This window comes from Gorilla gorilla, chromosome 23 (assembly GCF_029281585.2).
Source record: "Gorilla gorilla gorilla isolate KB3781 chromosome 23, NHGRI_mGorGor1-v2.1_pri, whole genome shotgun sequence".
Lineage (NCBI taxonomy): Eukaryota > Metazoa > Chordata > Mammalia > Primates > Hominidae > Gorilla > Gorilla gorilla.
The window spans coordinates 22,655,830-22,681,090 of record NC_086018.1 but is presented as its reverse complement, the minus strand read 5'-3'; the positions used below and the strand labels follow the sequence as shown (position 1 = coordinate 22,681,090).

The window sequence follows — 25,261 nt, the reverse complement described above, 5'->3', positions numbered from 1 at the left end:
CTTAATTTGACCCATGAACAGTGGTCATTCAGGAGCATATTGTTTAGTTTCCATGTGTTTGTATAGTTTCCAAAATTCCTCGTTTTTGATTTCTAGTTTTGTTTCATGTAATCAGAGAAGATGCTTTGTCTTTTGAATGTTTTAAGACTTCTTTTGTAACCTAATATATGGTCTATCCTTGAATGATCCATGTACTGAGGAAAAGAATGTTCATCGTGCAGCTGTTGGCTGAAATGTTCTGTAACTACGATGTCCCTCTGGTGTATAGTGCAGGTTAAGGCCAACGTTTCCTTTTTTTGTCTGAAACATCTGTCCAGTGCTGAAAGTGGGATGTTAAAGTCTCCAGCTATTATCGTACTGGGGACTACCTCTCCTTAGCTCTAATAATACTTGTTTTATATATCTGGGTTACTCCAGTGTTGAGTGTATATATATTTACAATTGTCATATTCTCTTGCTGAATTGACCACTTTATTGTTGCATAGTGACCTTCTTTGTCTCATAGTTTTTGTCTTGAAATCTATTTTGTCTAAGTATAGCTATTCCTGTTTTGTTTTTGAGACAGAGTCTTGCTCTGTCGCCCAGGCTGGAGTGCAGTGGCATGATCTCAGCTCACTGCAATGTCCTCCTCCTGGGTTCAAGCGATTCTCCTGCCTCAGCCTCCCGAGTAGCTGGGATTACAAGTGTATGCCACCACGCCCAGCTAATTTTTTTTGTATTTTTAGTAGAGACAGGTTTCACCATGTTGGTCAGGCTGGTCTCAAACTCCTGACCTCATGATTCGCCTGCCTCGGCTTCCCAAAGTGCTGGGATTACAGGCATGAGCCACCGCACCCGGCCTTTTTTGTGTTTTTTCATGCCTTTATTTTCAGTCTATGTGAGTCTTTATAGGTCAAGTGTTTTTTGCACGCAGCAGATCATTTTTTTTTGTTTTTTTTTTAATTCATTCGGTCACTCTTTCAATTAGAGTTTAGTCCATTTACATTCAGTGTTATTATTGAGAAGTAAGGATTTACTCCCGCCATTTTGTTATGTGTTTTCCGGTTTTATAGTCTCTTCTTCCTCCTCTCTTTCCTGCCTTCCTTTTAGTGAAGGTGATTTTCTCTAGTATGCTATAACTTGTTTGTTTTGTGTATCCATTGCATATTTTCGAAGTTACCATAAGGCTTGCAAATATTGTCTTATAACCCCTTCTTTTAAGGTGCCGACAACACTGCTTGCAAACAAGCAAAAAGAAAATGAATAAACTCTGTTTTAAATTTGTCGTTTGCTTTTTAAAACATTTTTCTTTTGTTTTTTTTTAATTTTATTTCAATAGGTTTTTGTGGAACAGGTAGTTACGTGGATAAGTTCTAGTGGTGATATTTGTACTTTTGGTGCATCCATCACCTGAGCAGTGTACACTGTACTGAACATGTAGTATTTGATCCATCACCCCCTCCCATCCTTCCCCGCAGTCCCCAAAGTCCATTGCATCATTCTTACGCCTTTACATCCTCATAGTTTAGCTCCCACTTATGAGTGAGAAGATAACAATGTTTGGTTTTCCATTCCCGAGTTACTTCATTTAGAATAATGGTCTCCAACTCCGGGTTGCTGCAAACCCTTTTTATGGCTGAGTAGTATTCCATGGTATGAATATACACATTTTCTTTATCTACTCATTGACTGAACATTTGGGATGGTTCTATATTTTTGTGATTGCAAACTGTGCTGCTATAAACTTGCATGTGCAAGTATCTTTTTCATATAATGACTTTTCCTCTGGGCAGATACCTAGTATTGGGATTGCTAGGTCAAATGGTAGATCTTTTAGTCCTTTAAGAAATCTCTACACTGTTTTCCAGAGTGGTCGTACTAGTTTACATTCCCACCAGCTGTATAAAAGTGTTCCCTTCTTGCCACATCCATGTCAACATCTGTGTTTTGATTTTCTTTTTATTGCCATTGTTGCAGGAGTAAGGCGGTATTGCATTTTCCTGGTCATTAGAACATGTTTTCATGTTGGCCATTTGTATATCCTTTGAGAATTGTCTATTCATGTCCTTTGCCCACTTTTTGATGGGATTGTTTTCTTTCTTGCTGATTTGAATTCCTTGTAGATTCTGGATATCAGTCCTTCATCATATACATAGTTTGGGAATATTTTCTCCCATTTTGTGAGTTGTCTGTTTGCTGATTATTTCTTTTGCTGTGCATAAGTTTTTTAGTTTAATTAAGCCCCATCGATTTATCTTTGTGTTGCATTTGCTTTTGGGTTCTTGGTCATGAAGTCTTTGCCTAAGCCAATGTCTAGAAGGGTTTTTCTGATGTTATCTTCTAGAATTCTTCTGGCTTCAGGTCTTAGATTTAACTCTTTGATCCATCTTGAGTTGATGTTTGTATAAGGTGAGAGATGAGATCCAGTTTCTTTCTGCTACATGTGGCTTGCCAATTATCCCAGCACCATTTGTTGAATAGGTTATCCTTTCCCCACTTTGTTTTTGTTTGCTTTGTCAAAGACCAGCTAGCTACAAGTATTTGGCTTTATTTCTGGGTTCTCTATTCTGTTCCATTGGTCTATGTGCCTATTTTTATACCAGTACGATGTTGTTTGGATGACTATAGCCTTGTAGCATAGTTTGAAGTCAAATAATATGATGCCTCCAGATGTTATTGCTTAGTCTTCCTTTGGCTGTGCAGGCTCTTTTTTGGTTCCATATGAATCTACGATTTTTTTGATTTTTTTTTCTAGTTCTATGAAGAATGATGATGGTATTTTGATGGGAATTGCACTGAATTTGTGGATTGCTTTTGGCAGTATAGTCATTTTCAAAATATTGATTCTACCCATCCATGAGCATGGGATGTGTTTTCATTTGTGTCACCTATGATTTCTTTCAGCAGTCTGTTGTAGTTTTCCTTATAGAGGTCTTTTACCTCCTTGGTTAGGTTAGGTATATTCCTTTTTTTTTTTTTTTTTTTTTTTTTGCAGCTATTGTAAAAGGGGTTGAGTTCTTGATTTGATTCTTAGCTTGGTTGCTGTTGATGTATAGCAGTGCTACTGATTTGTGTACATTAATTTCATATCCTGAAATTTCATTGAATTCTCAGATCTAGGAGCTTTGTTGGATGAATCTTTAGGGTTTTCTAGGTATGCAATCATATCATCAGCAAACAGTGACAGTGTGACTTCCTCTTTGCCGATTTGGATGTCCTTTATTTCTTTCTCCTGTCTGATTGCTCTGGCTAGGACTTATAGTACTATGTTTCATAGAAGTGGTGAAAGGGGGGGCATCTGTCTTGTTGCAGTTCTTGAGGGGGAATGCTTTCAACTTTTCACCGTTAACCTGCTCCTGAATGATCATCGGGTTATCTAATTTCCATGTATTTGCATGATTTTGGGTGTTCCTTTTGGAGCTGATTTCCAGTTTTACTCCACTTTGGTCTGAGAGAGTACTTGATATAATTTTGATTTTCTTCAATTTGAGACTTGTGTCCTTTGCTTTTTAACTTATGTTTCTATTTATATCCTATGGCTTTTATTACCTTAAGGTATGTCCCTTCTATGCCGATTTTGCTGAGGTGGTTTGTTTTTTGTGGGTGGTTGTTTTGTTTGTTTGTTTTTGTTTTTGTTTTTTTTGAAACAAATTCTCACTCTGTCACCTAGGCTGGAGTGCAGTGGCACAACCTTGGTTCACTACAACCTCTGCCTGTTGGGTTCAAGTGATTCTCCTACCTCAGCCTCCCAAATAGCTGGGACTATGGTGCATGCCACCACGCCCGGCTAATTTTTAGTAGAGACAGGGTTTCACCATGTTAGCCAGGATGGTCTTGATCTCCTGACTTCGTGATTGGCCCACCTCTGCCTCCCAAAGTGCTGGGATTACAGGCGTGAGCCACCGCGCCCGGCCATGAGGTTTTTAATCATAAAGCGATGCTGGATTTTATCAAATGCTTTTTCTGCATCTATTGAGATAACCATGTGATTTTTGTCTTTAATCCTGTTTGTGTGGTGTAGCATGTTTATTGACTTGCATATTTTAAACCATCCCTGTATCCCTGGTACGAAGCCCACTTGATCATGGTGGATTATCTTTTTGATATAGTGATGGATTCATTTAGCTAGTATTTTGTTAAGAATTTTTACATCTATGTTCACCAGGAAGATTGATCTATAGTTTTGTTTTCTTCTTTCTTGGTTTTGGTATTAGGGTGATACTACCTTCATAGAATGATTTAGGAGGATTCCTTCTTTCTTTGTCTTTTGGAATAGTTTCAGTAGGATTGGCACCAATTCTTCTTTGAGTGTCTGATAGAATTCAGCTGTGAATCCATCTGGTCCTGGACTTTTTTTGGTGGCATCTTATATTACCATTTCAATCTCACTGCTTGTTATTGGCCTGTTCAGAGTTTGTTTCTTCCTGGTTTAATCTAGGAGGATTGTATATTTCCGGTTCCAGGAATTTATCCATCTCCTCTAGGTTTTCTAGTTTGTGTGTGTAAAGGTGTTCATAGCGGCCTTGACTGATCTATTGTATTTCTGTGGTATCAGTTGTAATATCTCCAGTTTCTTTTTTTTTTTTTTTTTTTGAGATGGAGACTTGCTCTGTTGCCCAAGATGGAGTGCAGTGGCATGATCTCAGCTCACTGCAAACTCTGCCTCCCGGGTTCATGCCATTCTCCTGCCTCAGCCTCCCAAGCAACAGGGACTACAGGCACCTGCCACCACGTCTGGCTAATTTTTTGTGTTTTTAGTAGAGACGGGGTTTCACCATGTTAGCCAGGATGGTCTCGATCTCCTGACCTTGTGATCCACCTGCCTCGGGCTCCCAAAGTGCTGGGATTACAGGAGTGGGCCATCGTGCCCAGCCTCCCGTTTCATTTCTAATTGAGCTTTTAGAAATTTTTTTTTTTTTTGAGACAGTCTCCCTCCGTTGCCCAGGTTGGAGTGCAGTGGTGGCACGATCTTGGCTTGCTGCAAACTCCACCTCCTGGGTTCAAGCAATTCTCTGCCTCAGCCTCCTGAGTAGCTGGGATTACAGGCACCCGCCACCACGCCTGGCTAATTTTTTTTTTTTTTTTTTTGAGACCGAGTCTCGCTTTGTCCCCCAGGCTGGGGTGCAGTGGGCGCAATCTTGGCTCAGTGCAAGCTCCGCCTACCGGGTTCACACCATTCTCCTGCCTCAGCCTCCTGAGTAGCTGGGACTACAGGTGCCTGTCACCATGCCCGGCTAATTTTTTATTTTTAGTAGAGATGGGGTTTCACTGTGTTAGCCAGGATGGTCTCGATCTCCTGACCTCATGATCCTCCTGCCTCGGCCTCTCAAAGTGCTGGGATTACAGGCATGAGCCACCGGCCCTATTACCAGTAAGTTTTGTACCTTCAGATGAATTCCTATTGCTCCTCAACATCCCTCTTTTTCTGATTGAAGTACCCCTTTTAGCATTTCTTTGTAGGGCAGATCTGGTGTTGATGAAATCCCTCGGCTTTTGTTTGTCTGGAAAAGTCTTTCTCCTTCATGTTTGAAGGATATTTTTACTGGGTATATTATTCTGGGGTAATTTTTTTTTCCTTCAGCACTTCAAAGATGTTATGCTACTCTCTTCTGATCTGTATGGCTTCCACTGAAAAGTCTGCTGCCAGATGTATTGGAGCTCCATTCTATGTTATTTTTCTCTTGCTGCTATTAGGATCCTTTCTTTATCCTTGACCTTTGAAAGTTTGATTATCAAATGCCTTGAAGTAGTCGTCTCTGGGTGAAATCTACTGTAACCACTTTATACTTAGATATTGATATATTTCTTTAGGTTTGGGAAGTTCTACTATCTCTTTGAGTGAACTTTGTACCATTATCTCTTTCTTTACCTTGTCTATAAGGACAGTAACTCTTTGATTTTCCCTTTTGAGGCTATTTTCTAGATTTTGTAGGCATGCTTCTGTGTTTTCTTTTGTCTCCTCTATGTGTTTTCAAACAGCCTGCCTTTGAACTCAGTAATTCTTTCTTCTGCTTGATTTAATTCTGCTCTTAAGAGACTCTGATGTATTCAATATGTCAATTGCATGTTTTAACTCCAGAATTTCTACTTGAATCTTTTTAATTATTTCAATCTCTTTGTAGAATTTATCTACTAGAATTCTCAATTCTTTCTGTTATCTTGAATTTATTTGAGTTTCCTCTTAAATAGCTATTTTGAGTTGTCCGAAAGGTCACGTTATCTATTTCTCCAGGACTGGTGCCTGGTGCCTTATTTGGTTCATTTTCTGAGGTCCGTGTTTTCCTGGATGGTCTTGATGCTTGGGGAAGTTGATGAGTGTTTGGGCATTGAAAGTTAGGTTTTCATTGTTCTCATCGCCATCTGGGCTTGTTTGTATTCATCTTCCTTGGGAAGGCTGTCCAGGTATTCAGAAGGACTTGGGTATTGTGATCTAAGTCATATCTGCATCAGGGGACATTCCAAGCACAGTAATGCTATGGTTCTCACAGATTCATGGTGATATCACCTTGATGATCTTGATATGATCCAGAAGACTTCTGGATTACCAGGCAGAGGGTCTTGTTTGCTTACTTTCTGTGTCTCTGTGCTGAACTGCCTGGAGCTGGGTTTGGGGTGACACAGGCATCCCTGCGGTGACCACCAATGGGACTGCAGGGGGTCAACCTGAAGCCAGCACAGCACTAGGTCTTGCCCAAGGCCCACTGTGACCACCACCAGGCTACCACCTATGTTGGCCCAAGGCCCTAGGGCTCTGCAATCAAGTGGTAAAGCAGCCAGACTTATGTCCTTCCCTTCAGGGGCAGTAAGTTCCCCCAGGCCCTGGGCAGGTACAGAAATGCCATTCAGGAGTCAGGGACTGGAGTCAAAAATCATAGAAACCCACCTGGTATTCTTTTGTACTGTGGCTGAGCTGGCACTCAAACCACGTGATGCAGACCTTCTCACTCTTCCCTTCCTTCTTTTTCTTTTTCTTTCTTTTTTTGAGACAGTCTTGCTCTGTCACCTAGGCTGGAGTGCAGTGGTGCAATCTTGGCTCACTGCAACCTCCACTTACTGGGTTCAAGCGATTCTCATGCCTCAGCCTCCCAAGTAGCTGGGATCACAGGCGCCCACCACCACAGCCAGCTAATTTTTATATTTTTAGTAGAAGACGGGGTTTCATCAGGTTGGCCAGACCTCCTGACCTCAAGTGATCCACCTGCCTTGGCCTCCCAAAGTCCTGGGATTCCAGGCATGAGCCACCGCACCCGGCCCCCTTCTCTTTCTACACATAGAGGAGCCTCACCGCATGGCCACCACCACCACAGGCCCATAGGGAGTACTGCTAGGCTACTGCCAGTGTTCCCTTAAGGTCCATGGGCTCTTCAGTCAGCTTGCGGTGAATGCTGCCAGGCCTAGGACTTACCCTTCAGGGCAGCGTGCTCCACTTTGGCCCCAGGCAGGTCCAGAAATGCCATCCACGAGCCAAGGCCTGGGATTGGGGACCCCAAAAGCCTGCTTGGTGCTTTACCCCACTGTGGCTGAGATGGTACCTAAGGTGCAAGACAAAGTCCCCTTTACTCTTCCACTTTTCCCTCTACTTTTCTCAAGCAGGAGTCTCTCCCCATAGCCACAACAGCTGGGAATATGCTGGTTCTCACCTGAAGCCAGCATGTCTGAGTTCCACCCAAGGCCCTCACATTCTACCTGGGTATTATTGCTGGTTCTTCAGGGTCCAAGGGCTCTTTAGTCAGTAGGTGATGAATCCTGCCTGGGCTGGGTCCTTCCCTTCAAAGCAACAGGTTTCCCTTCTGGCCCAGGGTATGTCTAGAAATGTCATCTAAGAGCTAGGGTCCAGAATGGGGGCCTCACAACCCTGACTGTTGTCCTGTCCTACTGTAGCTGAGCTGGTATCCAAGATACAAGACAAAGTCTTCACTCTTCCTTCTTTCCTCCTGAAGCAGAAAGAAGGGATCTCTTTTGGAGCTTTGAGCTGTGCTGCCATTGAGTTGGGGGAGGGATGCTGCAAGCACTCTCTTAGCTACCCTGGCTGGTGTCTCAGTAATCATGTCCCCTACCCCTCCACCCCTAGTTTACGAGCTCTGAGCTCAGATCAGCATTAGGACTTGCCTAGGGATTGCAGTCTTTGTGGCCTAAACTGTTTCTCAGGTTCACTCAGGGCCACAGAGCACTCCAGCCCATGGTGGTGAGGCTTTCCAGAACTTGAGCTCTGACCACTGGGCTGGGAAATTCCCCTTTGGCTAGGGCCAGAATCAAATGTTCCCCCTATGGGTGGCCATCAGCTGAGTACAGCTCAGTTCTGCTTTCTGCTGTGACAGGGCAGTGCTGATTTTAATGCAAAACCTCACAGTTGCTGTGCTCTCCCTCTCCCAACTACACAGATTCTTGACCATGCAGGGGTGGGAGAAGGGTGACATCAGCAATTCAAGACTGTTTTTCCTACCTTCAGTGCCTCTTTCAGCAATATAAAGTAAAAACCAGACACTGAGTGCTCACCTGATGTTTGGTTCCTATGAAGGTGCTCCCTTTGTACAGATAGTTGTCAAACTTAGTGTTCCTCTTGTAGGGATGATCAGTGGAGCCCTCTATTTGGCCATCTTACTCCATCCTTGGTTAAATGTCTCAAGTGTCATTCCTTGGAATAAAGTTCCCACTAAAAGACTAAATGTTTAGGGAGCACATGCTGTGATAGAACAGTATGAGGAGGCAGTCTGAGTCTAACAGCACTGAAAAGCTCCAAAAGAAACTTCAAATAAAATTAAGTTTATTTGCACTAAGACTGATTCACCAATTGTGCAGCATTCAATCAGAAGGGGTTCAGAGAGTTCTGCTGCAGCAGTGTGAGCAGTGAGCTGTTATAGGCCGATGCAAAATAGGACAAAATACATTTGATCTATTAAGGAGTGGAAGGACCCTAGTTGGTAGTTGGTAGTTTCTGATTGGTAAAGTCTCTGGCTTTGCTTTACTGTTTATACTGGAGTTTGCTTTGCCTACATAGGAACCTAAAGCTCTGGAGCCATCTCCCCTGCAATGGCCTCTCAATTAAAATTTTTAACACCTAGGATAGAATTCCAGTCCTATTAACCTATATCTTAATGAAAAAAATACCTACATTGGCCATTCAAGTTTATAATTGTAACATTTCAATAGGAGATAGCACGGATTTACAGCGTACAGGATCTCAGATAAGCTGATCTTTAAAATAAAGTTTTATGCCATGTCTTATAATTCTTTTCCAGGTTAAAGCCAATTCACAAGGAGACTGGTCAAGAGAAATAAGAGAATTACCCTTACTTAATGCAATGCCACTACATAGTTGGCTCATACTCTATAGCAGGAGCAGTCACAGAGAAGCCATGTCCTTAAAGGGTCATCTACAGAGTGTCACAGCCCCCATGGGCATAACTATGAAACCAGCAGAAATGTAAGTAGAGCAGAAATTCCCATTTGAAAATCGGTTGTTAGCAATCTTAAAGTATAATAACTAAAATATTAAATTGTAGGAATTGGTCACTGTATCAAAACCTTAAAAGTTTGTAAAGTCTAATCTCTAGTCAAAAAATATTAAAACAGACTTTGTGATATATGGTTTATGGCTATTAAGATACATGTTGTAGAAGGTATGAGAATTAAGAACTTGATGTGAATGGATGGGAGAATATTAAGAATTCTCACGCATGTTTCCAAAAACTGAACTTAAAAAACTTTCTAGAGCAGTTTTAGGTTTACAGCAAAAGTAAGAGGAGGTTAGAGACTTCTCATATATATCCTGCCCCCAATAATGCATAGCCTCCCCCATCAACATCCCCTACCAGTGTGGTACATTTGTTGCAGCTGATGAGCCTACACTGAAATATCATAATCACCCAAAGTCCATAGTTTACAGTAGGGTTCACTCTTGGAGTTGTACATTCTACTGGTTTGGACAAATGTATATGACGTGTATCCACCACTGGTTTCATGCACAGTATTTTTCACTGCCCTAAAAGTCTTCTGTGCTTCACCTAATTATCCCTTCCTACCACCACCTACCCCTTGCACCACAACCTCTGAGGACCACTAATTTATTTATTTATTTATTTATTTATTTATTTATTTATTTATTTTACCGTCTCCATGGTTTTGCCTTTTTAGAATGTCATCTAGTTAGACTCCATACAGTATGTAGTCTTCTCAGCCTCGGCTTCTTTTGCTTAGTACTTGGATGATAAAATCTGTACAACAAACCCTCAGGGCACAAGTTTACCTATATAACAAACCTGCATGTGTACCCCTGAACCTAAACCTTTTTAAAAAAAAAAAAAAAAAAAAAAGTTATGTTCTGGTTAACTAGCTTCTCCTGAGGGCAGGGCCTGTTAGGAACACAGGACCCTGGTGTATTTCAAAATAATTTCTTTTCCCCTCCCCCTGCTGGAAGCACTAAACAATTTTCCTCTGGTATTTACTGTGAGAACCTGGTCAAGCTCCTAGAGGTAAAACTCTCAAAACTGTGGGGACCCTCCTGTGACTGGGTATACCTGGAATTTTTAACCCTCACAGTTGTCCATGCTGAGCCTGCAGTAATTCATCAGTTACAGTTCAGGTGGTCTGACCCAGGAACTGTTTCCCTGGGAAGTTTCCAGAGTCTTTGCTCCAGCTAGCCAGGACTCCTTGTTTTTGCTTATTTGTCTCTTCAATATTGGAGGCAGTGATTTGCCCTGTGTCCTCACTTCCCTTGAAAATCCTAGGAGAGCTGTTCATTGTTTTCAGTCTGTTTAGCTTTTAACTTGCTGTTAGGGCAGAGTAGTGACTTCAAAGCTCCTTACAAGTAGAATCGGAAACTGAAAGTCTACTGTCTTTTTTCTTTTAAACATACTTTCTACTGAAATGCATATCTTGGTATTTTATCATGTCTTACTTTGTATTTAATTTGCTGGGTGAAACGTTTGTTTCACTGGTTGGTATCTTTTGGATGTGGATGCTATATTTATTTTTTAGGATTGAAGTAGATGGTGATGCTAACTCCTATATAGACACATTACGGAAATATACTAGACCAACACTGCAGATGGTAAGTGTCTAGTTGATACATGTACAGTCTTTTAGTTATTGTTCTAAACCATTTTGATAAGTATTTTAGAATTCAAAATGTTGTCGTCGGTTTCCTGAACTTGCCAACGAAAGCAGATTAATCTGCTATTAGCTGAACACAAACTTTCATGGTTTAGCTATTCCTGAGTATCACAATCGTATGCTAATTTTCTCAGACTTGGAGACTTGTAATTACTTTTAACATCTCCTAACTTGAAAAAATACACCATACAAATGTAAAGTAGTGTGGGTATTAATAATCACCACATTCATTACTTTTACCCCCAGGTGTAACCTGCCAAGTCTGTGATCACGATCTTCTAGCCTGTGTTATTCTTCTTGCCTGGTTTTTTTGTTTGTTTGTTTTTTGTTTTTGAGATGGAGTCTTGCTCCATGGCCCAGGCTGGAGTGCAGTGGCATGATCTCGGCCCACTGTAACCTCTACCTCCCGGTTCAAGCAATTCTCCTGCCTCAGCCTCCCAAGTAGCTGGGATTACAGGCACCTACCACCATGCCCAGCTAATTTTTATATTTTTAATAGAGATGAGGTTGGCCAGACTGGTCTCGAACTCCTGACCTCCAGTGATCTGCCCACCTCGGCCTCCCAAAGTGCTGGGACTACAGGCATGAGCCACTGTGCCAGGCAATACTTGCCTGGTATTTTTCTAGGAGTCTGTTCTTTCCTTTCTTCCATTTGGTGTCTTAGACCAAGTTGTCATTATGTTATATCTGAATTACTACAGCAAATTCTTTTTCTTTCTTGGGCTCTTTACACTAGTTCATCTTCTTTCTTCCCCCAGGATGATCTTGAGGGGTAGAGGTGGGAAGATGTCTTTGTTTCTTGACCATGAAACCAGAATGTTTTCCTATTGTGTTTTACATGAAGCCTAGACTTTCTTTTTTTATTTTTATTTTATTTTTTATTATTATACTTTAAGTTTTAGGGTACATGTGCACATTGTGCAGGTTAGTTACATACGTATACATGTGCCATGCTGGTGTGCTGCACCCACTAACTCGTCATCTAGCATTAGATATATCTCCCAATGCTATCCCTCCCCCCTCCCCCCACCCCACAACAGTCCCCAGAGTGTGATGTTCCCCTTCCTGTGTCCATGTGATCTCATTGTTCAATTCCCACCTATGAGTGAGAATATGCGGTGTTTGGTTTTTTGTTCTTGCGATAGTTTACTGAGAATGATGGTTTCCAATTTCATCCATGTCCCTACAAAGGACATGAACTCATCATTTTTTATGGCTGCATAGTATTCCATGGTGTATATGTGCCACATTTTCTTAATCCAGTCTATCATTGTTGGACATTTGGGTTGGTTCCAAGTCTTTGCTATTGTGAATAGTGCTGCAATAAACATACGTGTGCATGTGTCTTTATAGCAGCATGATTTATAGTCCTTTGGGTATATACCCAGTAATGGGATGGCTGGGTCAAATGGTATTTCTAGTTCTAGATCTTCTTTTAATTGCCCCTAGGGAACCCTTGTAGGATACCCTGAAGAATACCTTGTGTGAGCCGTATGCATTCTGAAATGTAATGTCTGCATTTTGAAATCCTGTTGGACTTAAGTTTTATGTGTTGCTTCCTGTTACTTGAGTATTGTTTTATTCTTTCCTGGCCCCCTCTCGGTAAGAGAAGCCCCCATTGGGAACCAGCAAGGCTTCCTGTTCTAGGATTAGAATCAGAGTAAAAGGGGCTTTGGCAGCTGTTTGAATTCCAGCTTATTCTCATAACAGGAATCTCTTTGCTCATTTGGTATCTGCCTGAAAAGCTCAAGATTACCTTTTTTTTTTTTTTTTTTTTTGAGACGGAGTCTCACTCGTTACCCAGGCGAGTTGGACTCCACGTCACTGCTGGACTGCAGTGGCGTGATCTCGGCTCAAGCTCTGCCTCCCAGGTTCCAGCAATTCTCCTGCCTCAGCCTCCCAAGTAGCTGGGACTACATGCGCCTGCCGCCACACCCGGCTAATTTTTTGTATTTTTAGTAGAGACGGGGTTTCACTGTGTTAGCCAGGATGGTCTCGATCTCCTGACCTCGTGATCCACCCGCCTCGGCCTCCCAAAGTGCTGGGATTACAGGCGTGAGCCACCGCGCCCGGCCTCAAGATTACCTTTTTAATGTGGGGCTTTCTTTAAAGAACTTCTGCCTCTTGAAGAAGAACTTGTCCTACTTTTACTCATTTACTCATTTATTCATTTATTCATCCTAGATTTGCCTTTTGGAACAATTTCTTAAGGTATCCCCTTAAATATTTTAAGGCATTATGTCAGATGGCATGGGGGAAGCATGTCCACAATCTTATGTACCCCAAATAGTTGGAAATGATCCATAAAATAGGGACTAAAAATCACTTATAAAACTGTTCCAGTACAGATGGAAATCTCCATAGACCAGCAATAGAAGGGGATTCATGTATGTAACTAGGAATCAAGCCATGTGGCATGAGGTAAAGGCAGAACAAGGCTGTGTAAGAAAATACGTTGATGTAATAAAAAGATAGCAGGCCACATATTTATGTTGTACCTAAAATAAAATGTGAACTTCACAAATGTGACTGGTAATGACACGAGCAGGCATTCACAAGTACTTGATGTTTGGGGATGTGTCGGTTTCCTTTATGGCAGGTACAGACAGCTTGCAGATCACTATTTTAAATGAGTCATAATGAGGAAACACGTGTATGTGAATAATAAAGAATTAAAATCCTATAAATGCGAGTTGGGATACATAAGGCAGAAATAGAGGAAATGAAACTGTTCCCGGAGCAAACTGAGGGGCCGGGCTGCTGTTTCTCACTGCCCAATAACGAGATGCAGACTGGGGTGGAAGAGAGTTTTTATTTCTGTAACGAGTTACAGGGAGAAGGCCTGGAAATTATCTCCAGACCAACTCAAAATTACAAAGGTTTTCAGAGCTTATATATCTTCTAAGCTATATGTCTATGTCTAAGTGTGCATTTATCTAAAGACATAAGTGATTAACTTTTCTTTTTTTTTTTTTTTTTTGGACGGAGTCTCACTCTGTCGCCCAGGCTGGAGTGCAGTGGCACGATCTCGGCTCACTGCAACCTCCGCCTCCCGGGTTCATGCCATTCTCCTGCCTCAGCCTCCCAAGTAACTGGGACTACAGGCGTCCGCCACCATGCCCGGCTAATTTTTTATATTTTAGTAGAGACTGTGTTAGCCAGGATGGTCTCGATCTCCTGACCCTGTGATCTGCCCGCCTCGGCCTCCCAAAGTGCTGGGATAACAGGCGTGAGCCACCATGCCCAGCCATAAGTGATTAACTTTTCATTTATAACTAAGGTCTGAGTCCTGAAGACCTTCTTCTGGAGACTCAGTAAATTTACTTAATCTAAATGGGTCTAGGGGCTACGGTGATTACCCTTATCTTGTCTGCTGCTAAATCATGGAGGTTTGGGGCATTCCTTCAGACCTCCAATAAACTTGTTTGTGGAAGCCTGGGGATTTTCTTCAGACCCCCAGTAAAACCTGTTTAATCCTAAATGGGTCCTGCTAAGAATTCCTTCGTTATTTTGTCATGCTGTGAGGCCCAGGAAAGGCCTAGGCAAAACTCTTGGTGGGCTTTTGTTACATTCCAGCGTTTGTATAAGGGCACTGGCTTTTTTAGCTGTTAATATTTAACTTAACCACACAGTACTGAAAGAGTTGTGATGGAGGCCTACATTAGTAAAAACTGGCCTGCCACAAACGTATATTCAGGTTACAGCTTTCTTTACAGGAAGTGAAGCAAATCTAGTATTAAGGCTACAAGAATAAAAAAAGTCACTGCATTTAATACTAATAACTCATTCCTGAAAATCAGACATTTGCAGTAAAAATGCCAGTAGGGAACGTAGTCCTCATTTTAAACACCAAATTTTACAAATATTCTATTTAAAATTATGCATTAATCCAATCTAAACCTTTCATTTTTTTTAGATATTCGGAAACTTTATTCCTTTTAATTTTATATTTTAGTGTAATTTCAGACTTACAGGAAGAATTGGAAAAATAATACAAATACCCCCTCTATACCCATCATCCAGATTACCCAAACATTTGACCACAGTTGTATAATTATTCTTTTTCTCCTTTACCATATGCATATGATTATAATTCATGGCAGTTACTGTGTGTGTGTGTATGATATGCTGCTTCATTAATCTCTAAATACATCAGTGGGTATTTTGAAAACAAAGGAACATACTCTTACTTAAACACGTTACCCAATTAAGAAAATTAATATTGAAGTAATGCTTTTTTTTTTTTTTTTTTTTTGAGACTGAGTCTCTGTCACCCAGGCTGGAGTGTAGTGATGCAATCTCGGCTCACTGCAACCTCCGCCTCCCAGTTCAAGCTATTCTCCTGCCTCAGCCTCCCAAGTACCTGGGACTACACATGCCCGCCACCATGCCTGGCTAATTTTTGTATTTTTAGTAGAGACGGGGTTTCACCATATTGGCCGGGCTGGTCTTGAACTCCTGACCTTGTGATCTGCCCACCTTGGCATCCCAAAGTACTGGGATTACAGGCGTAAGCCTCTGCGCCCAGCCGGTGATGCTGTTTTCTAATCTGTACACATAATTCTAATTTCACCACTCATCTCTGAACAAAAACCAAAAAACTTAAAGCTGGTCCTTTTGAAAATATCAAAATTTAATACTGTCAAGACTGAAGAAGACTAAAGCTAAAAAAAAAAAAAAAAAGAAAAAGTAGAATCCATTAGTATAGATTCACCAGAGATTAATAAAATATGAAACACCAAAAGCTACTATATGCCAGTCATTTGAAAATTTGAAATAAGTCACCTTCAGAAAAAAATGCAAATGATTAACTGTTTAGTCTGAACTATGGAACCAAATACTTGTCAATGAAGACAATGCATTCGAAATTCTACACCCTTTCACGTGAAAGGAAGAAAAACAGTATAGAGTAAGAAGAGAATTTCCTTAATCTGATAAAAGATGTCCACCAAAAACTTCCTATAAACATCATTGTGTTAAAAATAACTTAATAATTATTTTCCCAAGGAAGTCAGGAACAGGTCAGTTAGTAACCAGTCTGCCTAACTGCTTAGTTTCCCACTGGAAATCCAACCCAATATTTGAAACCTTGGAAAATCAGGCAGTTTCCATAACTCCTACGTTTGCTTACTCAGCAGTAAAATGGGGATAATACTACTTATTTCAGTGGGTTGCTGAAAGTATTAACTTTACCAAGTGAACCACTCGGCAAGTGCCCTATACATACATCATGAGGAAGCTGTCTAGGGTCAATGAAACCGTCTCGTTGTCTGCGGTGTTATCTGAGCTCTTTGTTTCACGGCCAAGAAAATTTAGGAGTGTGGACACCAAGAGTAAGGTTGGAGCAAAAGAGGAAAGCTCTCTGCAGCAGAGAGGGGGCCCGAGAGGGTTGCCATTTTACAGTTAAACACAAAAGCTTTTCTAAGAAATTTCCCTTATCTGTGTAGCTGTCTGTGTAACTGTCCTCATCTGTGCAGCTGCAGGCCTGTCTCAGCCAAGCCTCCCCCTTATGCAACTGCCCATGGAGTCCGCACTGTGTACTTGTCTGTAGGAGCAGAGGAAACTTTCCTGGGAGCCTGCTGATTACACAAAGAACAAAAGCATTTCTGCGTTAGGCCTTGCTCCCTTATCTGTGCAGCTGCAGCTTGATTTTTCAGGCTGTTTAAAAGAATTTTAGTATGGACCTGCCTTAACTGTTTTTTGTTTTTTGTTTTTTTTTCCTTTCTCCTCTCTCAGTGATAGTCCTGTAAATGGTGACTGTCCTGATCATTGTGTCCTTCAGCCTGATTTTAACCCATCCTTGTCAACATGGTGATAAGTTCCTGGAACCTGAATAACTAGGATGGAAATGATATTGCAGGCTTAAGCAATTGATGTATATTGCCAAATTGCATCTTGCAGCAATTGCTGTAATTTATAACTTATAACAATGTTAACTATAATTTACAACACTATAAACACTTATAACTTAATGTTATAGTTTATAATGTTAATTATAATTTGTTACTTCCACACATTCACCCTTCCAATTAAGTAATAACTAATGTAATAATTTTCTAATAAATACATGTTATAAGTTGATATAATTATAATTAATAACATGGCTCTAGACCCTTCGCCCTCTTGGGCTCATATATTTTCTTAATAAATTGACTCTAGCTTGTTAGTCTTCCACCTAAGTTGCCTGCTCCAGATGGTTTTTCTTTCCTGTATCACTGTTGTTGTATCTTAGGGAATGTCATGTTTGCTGGTTTTCAAGGTGATTTGTATCCTGCCCAATGATGACAAACGTAGATATGACAGCATAAAAAGATACCTATGTACCAAATGCCCAATTCCAAGCCAGTGTGTGGTGAAAAAGACCTTAGAAAAAGTCCAGGCAAGGACCATTGTCACCAAGATTGCCCAGCAGATGAATTGCAAGATGGGAGGAGCCCTCTGGAAGGTGGAGACAGACGTATGTTGTATTTCATTGACTTCGTTTAACTTACTTCTAATAAAACTTAAGATTCTCTTAATTGTTAATGCTTAAATTTTGCTCACGTTCTAACTCCACTACCTTTTCAAAAAAAAACTTAAGGTACAAAGAACAATGTTCGTTGGCATTGATTGTTTCCACGATATCGTAAATCGACAGAAATCAATAGCAGGATTTGTTGCAAGTACCAATGCTGAATTAACAAAGTAAGTAAGCTCTGGTTGACATGTTTAGTTAGTAGCTGACTGTGGACCAAATAGAAAAGATGAACCTAATTAATATTTGTTAACTCAAGAGGTTGGGAATTTGACAGATGAGTTACTCTTAATCATGTAGTCTCCTGATTTTTCTGGCAAAGTCATGTTCCCAGAACATTTTGCATGGTTGGCTGGCTCTACATCATTTTCCATTGCTGCCTAAAATACCACAGACGTGGCAGTTTATGACAATGCCCGTCTCTATCTGCACGGTTCTTCTGATCAGACACCTGGTAGTTCACGCTCTCAGGACCTTACAAGGCATAAATTAAGGTGTCAGCCAAGCCACATTATCATCTGGAGGCTTGATAGCCCTCCCCTTCCAAGCTCATGTCATTGTGGCTGAATCCATTTCTTTGTGGTTAGATGACAGAGGTCCCTGGTTTTTGTTGTTGTTGTTTGTTGTTGTTGTTGTTGACCGTCAGCTGCAGGCCAGTCTTGATTACTCTCATGTAGCAAACCCCTCTCCATCTTCCAACCAGCCATAGCACATTGAGCCCTTGTTCTGTTTTGAATCTGACCTCCTCTTTGGCCATCAGCCAGAAAAAACATCCCTGCTTTTAAAGGAGCTCATGTAATTACAAATGATTCATTTGGAAAACTTTTATCATAAAGTCAACAGAGCCATATAGCATAACATAATCACAGGGGTGGTATTCTGCCATAATCACAGGCTCCAGGGATTAGAACAGGTAGAATTCTGCCTACCATAGGCTCTGATCAGTAAATGTCTTAAATGGAGATCATTAACACATAGTGAAATAGTTCAGATGTGCATGGGTAAAGAGACATGGAAACATAATTAGTGGCCAGAGATCTATAAGTATAGGATCTTGTCTTCCTATACCTCCAAGTGATGTACTTCCAAAAGGAGATGTGTGTCTACATCCTATGCTCTCCTTTTCTCCCAGGGCCCTTTTATTTTCTGTTCTCAGAGTAGAAACCACACTGCACCTTGAAATACGTTTGCAGTCTTAAGTTTGCAGTCCTTTGCACATTACTTGATGTATGTCCATTGCAAATTACCTCTGTTTAATAATGATTGTGGCCCACTAGGTATAATTCAGGAATATCTTTAAAGGAAGATCCGTCTTTATTTCCATAGATGATGACTTTTTTCCAGTCATACTCTGCTTCAATATGGTAACATTGTTTTGCTCTACTTTTTGTTTGAAAATAGCGTTGCAATCATAGGGAAAAATTATACTTTCAATTATTCAACAGATGCTTTTCTCAAATAATACTTATTTTAATAGTGTAAAATCTGCTTTCCAATCAAATAAAAACTTCCAAAAAATTATGAAAATAGTCAATACCGCCGGGTGCGGTGGCTCACGCCTGTAATCCCAGCACTTTGGGGAGGCTGAGGCGGGCAGATCACAAGGTCAGGAGATCGAGACCATACTGGCTAACATGGTGAAACCCCGTCTCTACTAAAACAAAATACAAAAATTAGCCAGGCATGGTGGCGGGCGCCTGTAGTCCCAGCTACTTGGGAGGCTGAGGTAGGAGAAGGGCGTGAACCCGGGAGGTGGAGCTTGCAGTAAGCCAAGATCACGCCACTGCACTCCAGCCTGGGCGACAGAGCGAGACTCCGTTTCAAAAAAAAAAAGAAAGAAAATAGCCAATACCTTAAACAAAGAGAAACACACATAGCTAAGTAAATATTACAATTACATACTCCAAACCCAAGAAAGCAGAGACCATCATGAGCCAAATCATTCTTGGAGCTATCAACAGATTTTTTTGAGTGGCTACCATGTTCAGATGCTGACACTGGCAGTGAAAATGTGGAGCCAGGACGCCTGGTCATGCTCTATGGATTAAATCCTAGTGAGAAGAGGCAGACAGACAGATACATCGCAATATATCCGGTGGTCAGATGGGGTTACTGTGAAGTAAATAAGAATGCGGTAAGGGGATAGAAACTTGAGACAACATACCATTTTACTAGATATGTTGAAGTTGTGACAACAGCTGCCACCATTCCAAAGCAAACCCCTTCCTCAGTGAGGGGGAACACGGAGGAGCCACTGTTGAGGGCATTGGTCCCAAAGCAGGAACCAGGGGGAGCACAGGGATTTCATTTTATTGCATTCCCCCATAGGTGAAACTGCAGTTGTCTTGTACAATAAAGCATGATTAATTTGTAGTAATGTGAATAAATGCTTCCATTCTACTTGACTATTTGTATGCACTCAAAATTTTCTAAAATGCCTAAGGTATCAAAAGAGACCAATACTTTGATCTCCGTAGAGATATGAACTGATGCTAAAATGTCCTTAACTACTGATAGTAATATTTTTTGCCCATAGATTAATGCAGACTCAAATGAGATTTTAAGAATCTTGTTTTCCAAACTGGTGGTTTTTCTGAGAACAGGTGGTACTCTCAATGTGTCATCCAGAAAACAGGAGAAGAGCTTGTGAAGGAGCTGGAGATCTGCTTGAAAGGTCAGTGTCTTGTAGCGGTCAGGGAACCCGACACTATACAAGTAGTTCTCCACCAATGGACATACTGCCTCCAGGGGACGCTTGGTAATGACTGAACCTTTAGTTTTTGGTGTCACGACTGGGGTGGAGGTGCTACTGGCATTGAGTCTAGTGGGTAGAGGACAAAGATGCTGCTAAACATCCTCCCATGCATAGGCTGACCCCACCTCCACCACCTCCACCACAGATTCTCTGGATCAAAACTTCCATAGTGCTGTTGTTGAGGAACCCCAGAATAGACAGGACTTAAGCAGTAAAATTGCCCTGAAAGCTGCAGTGTTGAAAGATGGACCTAGAATTTGTCAAAAGCAGCAAAGGCTAGTTTGTTCGAAGTAACGGTTTATTTACGCAAGTTTCTGATTTCCTCTCAGCTGCCCTGGATGTCTGGTGTAAAAACGAATCATCGATGCCACATTCTGTTATTGTGTATCGGGATGGAGTGGGAGATGGTCAGCTTCAAGCATTGCTTGACCATGAAGCGAAAAAGATGTCGACCTACTTAAAAACCATCTCTCCTAACAAGTAGGTTGTATTAACTGTAGTGTGTAGTGACTCATGCCTGTAATCCCAGCACTTTGGAAGGTTAAGGTGGGCAGATCACTTGAGCCCAGGAGTTCAAGACCAGCTTGGGCAACATAGTGAGATCCCATCTCTACAAAAAATGAAAAAATTGGCCAGGCGTGGTGGCTCACGCCTGTAATCCCAGCACTTTGGGAGGCCGAGGAGGGTGGATCACCTGAGGTTAGGAGTTCGAGACCAGGCTGACCAACATGGAGAAACCCTGTCTCTACTAAAAATACACAAAAATTAGCTGGGCGTGGTGGTGCACACCTGTAATCCCAGCTACTCGGGAAGCTGAGGCAGGAGAATCACTTGAACCCGGGAGGCGGAGGTTGCAGTGAGCCGAGATCACGCCATCGCATTCCAGCCTGGGCAACAAGAGTGAAACTCCGTCTCAAAAACAAAAAAAGAAAAGAAAAGAAAAAATTAGCTGAGCATGGTGGTGTGTGCCTGCAGTCCCAGCTACTCAGAAAGCTGAGGTGGGCAGGTCACTTGAGCCTAGGAGCACTGCACTCATACCTGGGTGACACAGTGAGACCTTGTCTCAAAAAAAAAATGGTACTGTGCAGATTTTAGCTCTACATTTTAGTCTTTGAAAAAAAAAATCTGATGTTTTTTAGGGGAAAACACCAATACAATGTGTGATGAGAGTAGGAGCTTGATACAAATAGTGGCTTTTGTGGATGAGTGGGGGAGCGCTGGTAAGACCCTTCTGCTTGGATTTTGTGTTCCACACCCAAGTCAGAATGCAAAGCAGAATTGGACCTGGCAGTAGCAGACCGCTTCTACCACAAAGTTCCAGTGAATCTTCCTACTTTGTTTCAAGTCTTGCTGTGGGAGGGCTTGTTAAATTCAGATACTCATAGAAATCCATGAATGGCCTGGCGTGGTGGCTCACGCCTGTAATCTCAGCACTTTGGGAGGCCGAGGCAGGCAGATCACTTGAGGTCAGGAGTCTGAGACCAGCCTGGCCAACATAGCGAAACCCCATCTCTACTAATAAAAATACAAAAATTAGCCAGGCGTGGTGGCGCACACCTGTAATACCAGCTACTTGGGAGGCTAAGCCATGAGAATCACTTGAACCTGGGAGAGGGAGGTTGCAGTGAGCTGAGATCACACCACTGCACTCCAGCCTGGGGGACAGAGTGAGACTCCATCTCAAAAAAAGAAATCCATTAACGTAGCCTGCCAATAGTTCATTCACACTTATCCTTCTTTTATCCTGGACTTTTGTGTGTTTCCAGGCTGGAGGAGCCAGCTGGTGGGGATCTCCAGCCCTAAGACTTACAAAACCTACAAAACTCCACTTTTGTAAAACTCCTGTTTCCTGAGGGCCCATTGCTCAGCAGGGATTGTAGGAATGATCCTAAAGTTGTGAGGAAGGGACCCTTCCCCTGGGATGTGGGTGGTTATGAATAAATACCTCCTCATTTACTGCTTTAATCGGGCACATGGAGCTTAGACAGTAAAATTAGGGTGTAAGGAGGGCTGCTGTCCATTCTTCTTAATGGGTCCTAAATGTAAAGCAGATGTTTCAATACACTGTGTACTTCTGAGGTAAGACTGAGTAAACATAGTGACACTTACCCTGATTTTTTAAAGTTTCACTCTAGCTTTCATTGTGGTGAAGAAACGAATAAACACTAGATTTTTTCTTAAACATGGAAGCGATTTTCAAAATCCACCTCCAGGAACAGTTATTGACGTAGAGTTGACTAGGAATGAATGGTAAGCCACCTGTATTTTTTGCAGCTGGTTCTATAATTTTCTCAATTTCCTTCAGTTCAGCACAATCACTTAATTCCAATAACTTTACCTTAAAGCATTGCTGATTCTTTAGAACTAATGTGGTCTGTTTTTTTACTATTGGGCAGAGATTCCTCATTTGAATCTAGAAATCACGATGAGTCTTCTGGTTGTCGAAGTTTCTTCATCAAACTTTTGTAAATGTCTGTGACCACGTAAGAGTTAACTTCAGTGTGGCCCTAAAACCCTTTTAATTATGAATACAAAAGATAGCAAGTGATGTTTATATTGACAATTTGGAGTCATCACAAATCAAATTATATTGACTATATCACGACCATCAAAATGTTTATGCAGTAGCCTGAGAGGTAGGTAGTATCTATCTATCTATTTGATGGAGTCTTGCTCTGTTGCCCAGGCCGGAGTGCAGTGGTGCAATCTTGGCACAGGCACACTGCAACCTCTGCCTCCCAGGTTCAAGCAATTCTTCTGCCTCAGCCTGCCAAGTAGCTGGGCTTACAGGTGCCTACCACCATGTCCAGCTAATTTTTTGTATTTTTAGTAGAGACGGGGTTTCACCATGTTGGCCAGGCTGGTCTCGAACTCCTGACCTCAAGTGATCCACCCACCTTGGTGGCCCAAAGTGCTGGGATTACAGGCATGAGCCACCATGTCCAGCCAGAGGTTTCTATTTTTAAAATGTCTTTCTGCTTTAAAACAGCAGTGTGGGGCCGGGCACGGTGGCTCACACCTGTAATCCCAGCACTTTGGGAGGCCAAGGCGGGCAGATCACGAGGTCCAGAGATCGAGACCATCCTGGCTAACACGGTGAAACCTCGTCTCCACTAAAAATACAAAAAATTAGCCGGGCATGGTGGCGGGCACCTGTAGTCCCAGCTAGGCAGGAGGCTGAGGCAGGGGAATGGTGTGAACCAGGGAGGCGGAGCTTGCAGTGAGCGGAGATCGTGCCACTGCACTCCAGCCTGGGTGACAGAGTGAGACTCCTTCTCAAAACAAAAACAAAAACAAAAACAAAACAGCAGTGTGAAAAGAGACCAGTTTCTTTTATGTGAAACATTTTGTATGACACTTATCCTAAGAACCTGAACAAAGAAATGATGTGTTCAGAAAGTAATACTGAATATGCTACAAAATAGTTTCATATAGTCAGCTCTGTTGTTCATGGACACAAGGAAGTAATTCCAAACAGTAATTTAGAAGTCTTTTTCTTGTTATAAGGATGCAAGTCATTATGAATTAGAGCCAGCCTTTAAGACATTAAGATTAGATACAACTTCCAGAAGATGAAATGGTTAGAGACATTCTATATAAAAATGTATTGAAATAAGAAAAGATATAAAAAGGAATAAAGGCCGTAAGAATATCTAATGAAAAGGTCAATTTGTATTTGAATATCTAACAAACATGAATATACTCAAAACGAAGAAAAATCAGTGGAAGGGTTAAAGAGAAGGTTAGACATAAAAGAAAACAAATTGTTAACTGGAACGTATGTTCACAAATTCCCATAATGCAGTGGAGAGCCATAAAGATATGGAAGATATGAAAAAATGTTTAGAAAAATGTAAGGCAAAATAAGATTTGCTCTATACCAAATAGAAGTTTCAGTAGTAGATAAGATATGATGGGGGTGTGGTGGGGTGGAGCAATATTCAAAGAGAAAGTCTGAGATTCTGAATCCTAAGATTGAAGAATAACAAGATTTGAGCAAAAATCAATAAAAGTTCACACTTAGAAATGTTATAGTGAAACTTCAGCAGGCATAAGAAAATTTAAAAGCAACCACAGGAATAATATATTTACAAACAATAAAAATCACATTCAGCAAGAGTAGAAACCAGAATACTATGAAATATCTTTAAAATGCTTAAAAATAACCATCAAGCTAGAATTTGATACCCGGCTAACTTATCAAGGGTGACAGTGAAATACAAACATGCTCAGTTAGTGCATATACAGTATATACATTAACAGATCCACCAGATACTCACTGAGAGAGCTACCCAAAAAGACTGTATTTTAGGAAGAAGGAAATGGAACAGTTAAGAGAGAATGAAATGCAAGAAGCAATGCTGATCAGTTACGATGGAGTATAAAAAAGCCTTGATTTCATAAATGACAATTTATAGGGTATATTAAAGCAAGACCTAAAATACTGGATATAGCACTTACATAGAAAAAGAATTATGAGGTCAAAGTATACACTAAGATTCTTTAGTTACCAGGGAAAATGATAAAGCTGCTGCTGCTGTATACTTGTCAATTATACAAATGAAAGACTTACTTGAAACCACAGTGGAATTAATGATATTCATACCAAGAGTTGAGGAGAAATGAAGTAAAATGAAGGAAAGGCAGAAACATTTGATCAATCTAACATAAGGCAGGAAAGGATTAAAGGATGGAGCAAATAAAAAGTATCATAAACATAAAGTACAACATAAGATTGTACACATAAAAATAAATTCAATATTTATAACACATAGATCAATCTTACCGGTTGTATTGTTTAAGAAGTTTAAGGCCAGGCGCAGTGGCTCATGCCTGTAATCCCAGCACTTTGGGAGGCCGAGGCAGGCAGATCATGAGGTCAGGAGATTGAGACCATCCTG

The 25,261-nt window shown here is 41.2% G+C and overlaps 1 protein-coding gene across 2 annotated transcripts in view; it reads left to right on the top strand.

Annotated features, from left to right (window-relative positions):
- Positions 1–25,261, top strand: part of PIWIL3 (piwi like RNA-mediated gene silencing 3) — a 43,897-nt gene that overhangs the window by 17,512 nt on the left and 1,124 nt on the right. Inside the window, exons 12-18 of one of the 2 annotated variants that reach the window (XM_055375174.1) lie at positions 9,219–9,403; positions 10,957–11,029; positions 17,351–17,548; positions 17,672–17,775; positions 20,209–20,279; positions 20,690–20,840; positions 22,485–22,610. In XM_055375174.1, the coding sequence (XP_055231149.1) occupies positions 9,219–9,403; positions 10,957–11,029; positions 17,351–17,548; positions 17,672–17,775; positions 20,209–20,279; positions 20,690–20,840; positions 22,485–22,610 (908 nt within the window). Of the gene's footprint in view, positions 1–9,218; positions 9,404–10,956; positions 11,030–17,323; positions 17,549–17,671; positions 17,776–20,208; positions 20,280–20,689; positions 20,841–22,484; positions 22,611–25,261 lie in introns of both variants that reach the window. The other variant, XM_004063189.4, reaches the window with a different exon arrangement.